Source organism: Protopterus annectens, unplaced genomic scaffold (genome assembly GCF_019279795.1).
Source record: "Protopterus annectens isolate FY-2018-M unplaced genomic scaffold, PAN1.0 ctg73965_obj.part0, whole genome shotgun sequence".
In the NCBI taxonomy this organism is placed as follows: Eukaryota; Metazoa; Chordata; order Ceratodontiformes; family Protopteridae; genus Protopterus; species Protopterus annectens.
In genome coordinates, this window is record NW_025061341.1 from 2094 (window position 1) to 12298 (window position 10205).

Sequence of the window (10205 nt, forward strand, 5' to 3'; positions counted from 1 at the left end):
GAAACGTTTCTCCACCGACCCCTTCAGTAGTTTGCCATGTCTGCACAAGTGCTTCACTGACATCAGTCTGCACAAGCTAGCTTTGGTGTATGCACATACTCGGTGTAGTGAAAAAGACCTAAAGGTAAAAGCCTTAAAATGATAGTATTCGGTCGAAAAAAAATCTTTGAACACCTCGTGTTATAAACAACAGTCGTGTTGGGGAAGAGACGGTCATAACAGAATGGAGTACTTATATGGAGGACTCTTTATTTTTCAGTCGATCGTCAGGTTTCCTTTCATCTTCTCTTGACAAGTGAATCGCCAGAAATTTGTGAGCCAAAGAAACTGTCCTACCACCGCAAGCTTCCCTTATCAGATCCATCATTGACTACATCGCCCCGTTTACTAGGTACAGATCCAAACATATCGCTCGACAGTAAAACCCCATAAATTTCTAAATAACAACATTAAGCGTTTTAAATCCTGTAGCTAACCTGGAAGGCTAGCACGACTCACATTGTACTCAATAGCCTGTCCTCTGCTCTGATTTGGCAAATGTTTAGTCCTATGTGAATCCTTACTTCTTTCGAAAACCAGTGGTGCTCATACCTCTGTAGTTCTTGGCACAATAAGTCTGGACTCGGTCTAAAATAATGGTGAGTCGGGGAGCAAAGGAGCGAAAGAAAGTAATAGATTTTGAACACTGCTATTTTAAACTTAGATAATTGGTAGAATGGCCAGGTCTGTGTTGGCTAGCGTTTTGTGAAGGATTTCTTGAAGTCTTTAACATACATGTACTCCAAAATGAGCCTTAGAAAGTCACGAATCCCCCAAGAAGTCAGAAGATTAAAAACACGTTTCCCCTTAATAAAGAGGGGTCGTTGTGAGCTGTTCTATGACTAGCTGTTATTTTTGCAGATTTTTCGCTAATGGAGAAGGAAACTTAAACGAGTGCATTACTCCTGTAATCTGTGGATGAGCAACGATGCACCACTGCTAGGCATGGACATTTTCTTTTCTAGAAAAGGATTGCATTTACAAGCAAATAAATGCAGAAGGAGAGACCGACGCAAAATCAGACAGCGTTCTGCATGGTTGAGTCACTTTTTTAAGGAGCAAGTACAAGGCGTGGGTCACACACCTATTGTCTTTGGTGGTGTATTATGTTCTTTGCTTGTTTCATTCTAAATGTTGACGGTGCATGCTGTAATTTATAATTTTTGTTTTATTCTCTCTGACAAAGAAACACTGATTAGGGGAGCCTTCAGACAGACAGACAGTGTTCCTGTAAATCCGGATTGGCTACAAATCTGCCCAATGAAGAGCCTCAGTCAAGTTGACCCCGCCCACTTCCTTATGGGTATAAAACACCGCATTCTTTTTAACCGGAGTCATTTCAAGAGTTTTATTTTTTAGTTGTATCGTTTGTGTGTTGACAAGTATGGCTGATACCGAGACCGCGCCAGCAGTTGCCCCTACCAAGCCTTCTAAGAAGAAGGTGGCAGCTTCGAAAAACAAACCGGCAGGTCCCAGCGTGTCTGATCTGACCGTGAAGGCTGTGGGCGCCTCCAAAGAACGGCACGGGCTGTCCCTCCCTGCACTCAAGAAGGCTCTCAAGGCTGCGGGCTACGATGTGGAGAAGAACAACGCCCGCCTCTTGTTGTCACTCCGGAGTCTGGTCAGCAAAGGGAAGCTGCTGCAGCACAAGGGTTCCTACAAGCTCAACAAGAAGGAGGCACCCAAGAAGGAAAAAACGGCTAAAAAGAAGCCCGTTGCTAAAGCCAAGACACCCGGGACTGCTAAGAAATCCAAGAAGACAGCAGCAGCCGGCAGCAAAAAGAAGGCGCCAAAGAAAGCCAAGAAACCAGCAGCGGCTAAAAAGACAGCCAAGAGTCCTAAGAAGGTCAAATCTGCTAAACCGAAGGCAGCCAAGAGTCCAGCGAAAAAGCCAGTCAAACCCAAAGCTCTGAAACCCAAGAGTGCACCCAAAGCAAAGAAGACAGCATCGAAAGCTAAGAAGTAAAGCTGTTTAGCGGTGCAATCCCCAAAGGCTCTTTTAAGAGCCACTGCAGTTTATCAAGAAAGGCTGACATCTGTTCTGTACCTGTAATTTGCAGTACCGGTTTTCCCACTTCATTTCTACATTATGGTAGATGCTTACTGGCTTTAGAATTGTTTTCTGTCTAATCAACAAGTTAATAGTGAGCTACGTCTACATATTTTTCAACCACCTTTATTGCATTCTATCACTTGTGACATAGGCAAATTTACATTCATATAAAAGTACTCCGCCTATGGCAACTTAACAAGCATTACACTTTGCATACATCGCTACATCTTTTTATGCGGCTTTATTGCAGATTATTCTCTTTCGCACTCATCTTTTGACCCTAGCAAAATGAATGCTTGTAATGCACTACATTAAGATGATGACATACTAAACAGGTGTGCCCACTGCTACAGCAGGATTGTCTCGACATTCATCTGCTACTCTGTAATTAGACTGGAGTAAAACTGGGTCCGGATGATCAATGGTGCCAGACAGAATGCCCAGTAATCATCTATGGGACCTCTGTGCCTTTAGTTGAACTTGCTTTTTCGTTGGTTAGATTACCGAAGTCAAGTTTGGAAGAGGGGCAATATTTAGCAGGTGTTTCGGTAAACATTTTCCACCGTGTGTCTGATGCCGTTCGTTAATTAATCCTCATAGCTGCGCACTTCATTTTAGTGTATCCAACAATCATCTCCGCCCGCGTACAGTCAAACCGTGCTAGGACTGGCTCATCCACTTCATCGTTTCTCTACAGCTGGCTGCTCTAGTTTGTGAGCCTTTTCTCATTGCTCTAGCCTTCTGTATATCTCTTGGAATGGCGTTGAAATAAAATGTCAGGTTATTAGAACTGCTTTGAAACAAAACACATAGACGTATATATATCAAAAATAAGACTAAACAGGAACATATATACATATACTTTTCCGACTTTACTGAATATGAAGAACTTAATTACGTCATATGGAACATCAAGTGGCAACAGTCAAGAAAGGTGAAGAAAGGAAATGTTATTTTGCTAGCGTGCCTTGAATTCAGCAACATGTGTTGCGCAACTTCGTGTGAACGATTGTAAAATGAACACTTCACTTCAGGGTCTGTGCTGTACGTGACATAGAACTTTGAGTGAGTGGTGTTGTCCAAGTATTTGAAGGGGCTGAAAGGTGAAATCTGTAGGGCTAGGGATTGCTTTCAACGAATCAAACAGTAGGGGTGGGAAAGATACCAAACCAATCAGTAATTAGAGGTGTGTCACCAACTGCCTATAAAAAGGGTCACCGAGAGAAAAGTTGCACTTGTTTTAAATTCGCTTAGGAAGACCGACTGTTGCTACCGTTATGGCTCGAACAAAGCAGACCGCTAGGAAGTCTACCGGTGGAAAGGCTCCTCGTAAACAACTTGCTACAAAGGCTGCCCGCAAAAGTGCTCCGGCTACTGGAGGTGTCAAGAAGCCTCATCGTTACCGGCCTGGCACTGTTGCTCTTCGAGAAATCCGTCGATATCAGAAGTCCACCGAATTACTTATTCGCAAGCTTCCTTTCCAGCGACTTGTTCGAGAGATCGCACAGGATTTCAAGACGGATCTTCGTTTCCAGAGTTCTGCAGTCATGGCTTTGCAGGAGGCAAGCGAGGCTTATCTTGTAGGCCTCTTTGAAGATACCAACCTCTGCGCCATTCACGCTAAGAGGGTAACTATCATGCCCAAAGATATTCAGCTAGCAAGGCGCATTCGAGGAGAACGAGCTTAACCTATACACGACCAGTGAACCCAAAGGCTCTTTTAAGAGCCACACTTTTTCTACAAAGGGTCTTTTCATCTGCTCTCCAAGAACCGTTCACTTTCTTAGGCTTTTCAAAATACATTTTTCGTTAGCAGATGACTGCAACCTTTGGCAACCCTCTTTCTTCTTTGGTATCTATTCCATGCTTGGCCGCTCATCTACACCGACCTCGACACCCGACACCCTCTATTGGTGCAACACCAGATGTTTTCATCCCTAGACTAACGCTTTCCGATGTACACATGTGCACTAGCTCTATTGCCTTGCGTGACGCAAGACACCTCGCCTCTTGGCAGTCTAGTCTTGGCGACTATAGTGGTACAGCTTTGAGTCAGTGCTTGTACCATCCATCCTTGAGCTCTTGTGTCCTTTAATAGGGTATCTGACTGGGCGTTGCAGCTGCCGCATGTGTCCCAAAGGGAGCATTATTACTTAACAGCTCCTGCAGCATTGACATCTCTAGTGCTAAGCCCGATCCTTTTGTTTTTTTTATAAGCTGCACATTACAGAAGGATTTGTCTGGGAAAAATACCTTGCTCTAGATAGGGGGATTCAAGGACTACTTGCAAAGGCTTACTGTTAATAGTGAAGCTAACTAAACCAGAACACATTTACTTATCGAAATGGCTGTGGCAAAAGCTGGAGCGCTTGTCAGTTTTTTTGGCTGTTACAAAAATGGCAACCCTAGTGTCGCCAAGTCGGCACAGGCACTTAACTGTCATCACAATGAAACTGTTCCTCCAACGACATCTCTGCAGGAACATTTCCCCTACGACCTTCTCATCGGTATATTCTTTTCTGCACAATCGCTTAGATGCCAACTTGAAGCATCTCCCTCGAAGACCTCTTCAACAGTATGTTCGTCTCTGACCCGAAATGAAACGTTTCTCCGCCGACCCCTGCAGTAGTTTGACACGAATGCGCGAGCGCTTCATTGACATGAGGATCGAACACTACCACTTCAGCAGTTTAAGTCTGCACAGGCAAGAGCTGGTATATACACACACTCCGTGTAAAGAAAACGGTCCAAAGTTAAAAGCTACAAAAAAAAAAAAAAATAATAATAATAAAAAAAAAAAAATGCGGTAGTGATCGTCGGAAAAAAAGCTGGGCACACTTCATATGTTATAAACGACCGTCACTTTGGGGAAAAAAGACTGTTGCAAGATTTTAAATACTGCTATTTTAAAGTTAGAGAACTGGTAGAATAGCACGGTCTGTGTTAACCTGCATTTTCCGATGTATTTGACATCGGCATCCTAAGTGCATGCCATTATTTATTTCAGTACTCGGTGACTTGCCAGAAAAGCACATTTTTGAGAAACACGCCAAAATTATGAGGCAAAAATCTGAACGGTCTAGTATTACTCATACTTTCCCTTATTTTTTACATCTCCCGCTCACGTTTTTTTCTTTTGGGGGCATTATTTCTTCACCCTCACGTCGACTGGCATTGCAGAGTGATGATTGGTCGAAGGCATGGAGCCATGCGCCCGATTGGCTGAGTCACTAAATATTCTCATTGGCTTTTTGTTATGCTCTCTGCTATTCCATTGGTTGACTGGTCTGCCTTTGTCATTGGTTAACAGTAGAGGGCCTTCTGTGGCGTGATTATAAGCTGCAGAATTACAGATACTGTTACGGCAAGCTTCCGATAACCGATTTTATAAATTTCCAAAAAAAGCAACGGTAATACGACAGGATTTGCTTTTGAAAAAAAAAAAAATAAAAAGGTACTTACGTATTATGGCAACCACATTTGAAACGGGAGAAACGGTTCTTTTCTATTGGTTGATTTGAACAGCGTCACAAGTTATTCACATTTGGCATTCAGTTAACTCAACCGTTAGAATTCTCCTCTTGCGGCGGGAAACGAAATCAGCAAACATTCATTTGTGTTCACGGACAAGCTGTTTTAATTGTATTGTCCCCGATTCTCATAAAATGACACTTTTGATAAATACCGGATATCTGCTACTTTTGAGCCGCGTACAAAAATCTTCAGGTATCATTTCCTGTAAAATAGACTAATGTACTTTCTCTACTGCGATCTCTCTAGAGTACTAAGTCGGGGGCGCGGGTAACGTAAATCACTGCTGAGCAAAGAAAATACCTCTCAAGCTGTGTATAACAACAACTTGGAAGAAAGGCAAACTAAGGGGACAGATTGTCCACATCAGGGTAATTAAATATTACTCCAATTAACTTAAAACATTGGTAGATCAGGACTTGCACTAACGACGCAAAAGTATGAAATAATAATGTCTGGCAGTACCAACTAACCGTGATCCTGAATAATTTACCGGATAAGGGAAGAAAGTTGGAGAGGCAGCGGAAATATACATATAAGAGGCGGTATCAGGGAAAGTCGAGAGCTGCTTAAGGATTTGTGTTGTCTTTGCTGGCCATGGTAGTTGGATGGGTCAAGTGCTGGCGGAAGATGGACAGTGCATCTTTAGTGGTTATTCAATACTGAATTCTTGTGAGGTGGCCAGTCGCATGGGACACGGTGGTAAACATTAAACAGGTTCCACAGGTGTACCACGTTTAATCACCAATCCCCTACACCCGTGGCTCAATAAAACATTGATTCCATTACAGAAGAAATACAGCCTTTGGTACTTACGTATTATCGCAACCAGATTTATAAAGTGCGATAATTTATCTATTTTCGGCAGAAACACGTTGCCTGACCTAAAAAGGGGTCTGTAAAGATGTCGCCAGCAGTTTGTCACAGTGGGAATGAGGCAGGCAGAGCAGAAATGCTGTAAGTTTGTACTTCTGGTTGATGCGGCTCATTTCTTCCGCAACTCCGTAGTGGTCCACATCCGTGCAATTCCTGCATTCTTCATTACCCTGTTAGCTACAGGAAATTGACTCAGGAAATGCACACTGAAGTTTTCGGGGGCAGTAATCAGCAAAAGTGAAGGTGCCTGTAAGGAGCAGTGAATAACAGCTCATTGCTTGCTCGGGGAGTGATATGGCTTTCTTTGCAGTGGCAGACTGTTTTAAAAGGTTGCATTCTTGCTTATGGATCGTGACCATTTCAATTAACAGGATTGTATGTGTACTAACACTTTGAAATAAATGGGTTTGGTTGCTTTTTAAGGACGGAACAGCTGTTTTCAAGTCCTTTGTCATACACAGATAGTAAATATACAGTTACAGAGAAAAGAGGCAGGGACTGTTGTCAGTAAAACTCCACCAACAGAACCACACTTTAAATCAGTACTTCCGAGTCACAACTGCATTAATGTGCCTTCTGAGAGTCTGAACTGTAAACAGGGTATGTAACAAATCAGATACTTGCAAAAGGACCTTTCTAAAAAGGGGTCAGTTTATGTTAACGAGCCATGGTCCTGACAACTTGTGTGGATGGAAATGTGGTGACAGACAAGCAGCAGTCAGGTGTGTAGGTCGGCCGGGGACATTACCAGGCAAGAGGAATTCTGCTGTTATTCCGCTTCCTGTGTGGAAAATTTTCTGGCACTATAATACTTAAACATTTTACACACCCCTTGATAGGTGAACATACATGCTCTTTCTTGACAAACTGCTGGCGACATCTTTACAAACCCGTTTTTAGGTCAGGCAACATGTTTCTGCCGAAAATAGACAAATTATCGCACTTTATAAATCTGGTTGCGATAATACGTAAGTACCCAGCCTTTACACTGATGCTGATGGGTGGGGGCTTACTTTCTAGTACAAAATGTGCGAACCAGAAATCGGGAAACCGTGTTTTAAATTCAGTTACGTAGATGGATTTTAGAGCAGAGAAATTTGATACTGTAAACCCGGTCTTAATGAGCAATTTGGTACTTTCTAGACCGCAAGCAAATGTAACAAGTCAGTTACTATAGTACAGCTCTTATGCAGAAAAGGTGTTGGCCCTTAAAAGGGCCTTTGGGTGTCAGGAAGGAAGACTCTTACTTGGCACTTGTATACTTGGTGACGGCTTTGGTGCCCTCGGACACAGCATGTTTAGCCAGCTCACCAGGCAACAAAAGCCGCACCGCTGTCTGAATCTCCCGCGAACTGATCGTCGAGCGCTTGTTGTAGTGAGCTAGACGAGAAGCTTCTCCTGCAATCCGCTCAAAAATATCATTCACAAAAGAATTCATGATGTTCATGGCTTTAGAAGATATCCCAGTATCAGGATGAACCTGCTTCAAAACCTTGTATACGTAAATAGAATAGCTTTCTTTACGACTCCTACGGCGCTTCTTTCCATCTTTCTTAGCTGGTTTCTTCACAACCTTCTTTGAACCCTTTTTAGGGGCAGCGGGTTTTGCTGGTTCTGGCATAGTCGATAAACGTTGTTTTAAAAAAAACTTTGGAAGTGACTAACAGAGCGGGAATATATGCAGTCAGCTAATCTCCACCCTTTGGGTTTCACCCATTGTGATCATGTGCAAAATAGCAGTTAAATAGCCAAAGTTCATTGGCAGTTTTACTCAGCCAAGCACAAAGCAGTAAATGGTACAGATTTTTTTTTTGTATAGCATCTTGTCTGCTAAATAGACTCTCATTGAAAACATTTCTCGGCAAAACAGCCCTTTACTTGCAACCCTCCGATTACTAATTCTTAGCCTATCAGTTTAAAAACGAAAAAAACATGCAATCATATCTCTCAGTTAAACAAGCCTGTCCTCGAACCATCAGCATTACCAAGTTTCCCGTTTATACGCCCAAATCAAGTAACCTAAATCCTCATATTTTCAGTCTTGCTTCACTGTCTCGGGTGAATGTTTAGGGAAAATATGCACATTCCTCGTCTGTGATCCGTTTACGGAAATGTAAAATAATGCTGAATGTTCTTTTGATATCTGCTGTTTTAGCCTGTGTAAATACAGTACAGCTCGCATACCATAGCGATCGCATGTTAAGCTATATACACCTTAGTGTTATGTAGTATGTTTTCATTTTTAGCTCATGTTATTTGCCTGCACAAATATGCAATTCATAAAGAGCTTTTCCTGCCGGGTGTCCACTGAAAAGGGTCTTTTGCCCAGTCTGAGTTTCGCGGTCATCAAAGGCTAATACATAAGCGATTTATTTTCTGTTTGTTTCTACTGGAATTATACGTTTCTGCCTAGATAAATATATGAAGTACCCGTGTAAGGCATGATGCCAGGGAATATAGTGGGGCACTATTACCTGCGTGAACATACTAAGTCATCATTTTAGTGATCTATATAACTTTCAGTAGAAATGTTGCTAAAACAGAGACAGATTCGTTTTAAGATTTGTATGGGATCTTTCCTCCCCGAGTCAGAAAAACTTTATTTCTACCCCTTTTTCAGGAAATAGTAATTTAGAGAATTCCTTGGCGCCATTATTTGAAGCGGCCAATCAGAAACCTATAAGTCTTAAAGCACCAGAATCGTGACTCTCAAGGTAATATTCAGTTGAACACTCCCACAGTCAACAAGTGAACAGTTCAGAATTAATATGCAAATTTTAGAATCCACAATGTATCCAATGGGCTAAAACGAAGTTGATAATTTTATCGACTCACCAATGAGAGCACAGAGGCGGTGCCAAGGCAGAAGGGTATAAAAAGAGCTATGCTGGGCGTGTGGAGTATAATATTTGGAGGAGTTATTTAGCGCGATGTCTGGACGTGGTGGAAAGACTGGCGGTAAGGCCCGTGCAAAGGCTAAGACTCGTTCATCCCGAGCTGGACTGCAGTTCCCGGTGGGTCGTGTCCATAGACTGCTCAGAAAGGGCAATTACGCTGAACGGGTCGGGGCTGGAGCGCCTGTCTATTTGGCGGCGGTACTTGAATATCTAACTGCAGAAATTCTTGAATTGGCTGGTAATGCAGCTCGAGATAATAAGAAAAATCGCATTATTCCTAGGCATCTGCAATTGGCTGTCCGAAATGATGAAGAGCTGAATAAATTGTTGGGAGGTGTCACTATTGCACAAGGTGGAGTGCTTCCCAATATCCAGTCAGTCCTGCTTCCTAAGAAAACGGAAAAACCCGCAAAATCAAAGTAAGGAAGAAGACTTCTCAAGACCCAAAGGCCCTTTTAAGGGCCATATCACCCTGCCTACAAAAGGTTCCGATTTCATAATCTTGATGAAATGTATTCACTGCATTCTAGTTTTCGGTCCGAGCACTTGATTTAATAGCCTTTTTACAAAAATTACACCACTTGGCAGATTGGCACATGCCCCTTTGACTTCACTTTCCCTTAAAGTGCCAATACATAGCAATAAAGATTTTCTAGAGGACTGCTAGCCTTACGACCCACGGGGTCCGTTCAAACCTAGCCTTGCCTCCAAAATGAAATGCTTAGTGATGCTCTAGGGCTGTTTTATGGTACAGGTCGGAGTAAGCCCGTGTCCTCAATCATCCCAGGCAAGTACCCATGTACATTTGC

General features: G+C 42.7%; 4 protein-coding genes across 4 annotated transcripts; 3 read left to right on the forward strand and 1 right to left on the reverse strand.

Moving 5' to 3' along the window:
- The first annotated feature begins 1382 nt into the window (after positions 1-1382).
- LOC122792157 (histone H1-like) lies at positions 1383-2050 on the forward strand. Its single transcript, XM_044059892.1, has one exon. The coding sequence runs from the start codon at positions 1424-1426 to the stop codon at positions 2003-2005; it is 582 nt and encodes a 193-aa protein (XP_043915827.1). The 5' UTR covers positions 1383-1423; the 3' UTR covers positions 2006-2050.
- A 1267-nt stretch (positions 2051-3317) lies between these two features.
- Positions 3318-3824, forward strand: LOC122792158 (histone H3). The gene has a single exon (XM_044059893.1). The coding sequence runs from the start codon at positions 3370-3372 to the stop codon at positions 3778-3780; it is 411 nt and encodes a 136-aa protein (XP_043915828.1). The 5' UTR covers positions 3318-3369; the 3' UTR covers positions 3781-3824.
- A 3874-nt stretch (positions 3825-7698) lies between these two features.
- Positions 7699-8162, reverse strand: LOC122792155 (histone H2B type 1-J). The gene has a single exon (XM_044059890.1). It carries the CDS (start codon positions 8118-8120, stop codon positions 7743-7745), a length of 378 nt encoding a protein of 125 aa, XP_043915825.1. The 5' UTR covers positions 8121-8162; the 3' UTR covers positions 7699-7742.
- Positions 8163-9402: 1240 nt separating this feature from the next.
- Positions 9403-9863, forward strand: LOC122792156 (histone H2A-like). Its single transcript, XM_044059891.1, has one exon. It carries the CDS (start codon positions 9430-9432, stop codon positions 9817-9819), a length of 390 nt encoding a protein of 129 aa, XP_043915826.1. The 5' UTR covers positions 9403-9429; the 3' UTR covers positions 9820-9863.
- Positions 9864-10205: the final 342 nt, after the last annotated feature.

Excerpts from the sequence above, each read along its gene's own strand:
- LOC122792157 (XM_044059892.1), top strand. The coding sequence starts at position 1,424 with ATGGCTGATACCGAGACCGCGCCAGCAGTTGCCCCTACCAAGCCTTCT.
- LOC122792158 (XM_044059893.1), top strand. The coding sequence starts at position 3,370 with ATGGCTCGAACAAAGCAGACCGCTAGGAAGTCTACCGGTGGAAAGGCT.
- LOC122792155 (XM_044059890.1), bottom strand. The coding sequence starts at position 8,120 with ATGCCAGAACCAGCAAAACCCGCTGCCCCTAAAAAGGGTTCAAAGAAG.
- LOC122792156 (XM_044059891.1), top strand. The coding sequence starts at position 9,430 with ATGTCTGGACGTGGTGGAAAGACTGGCGGTAAGGCCCGTGCAAAGGCT.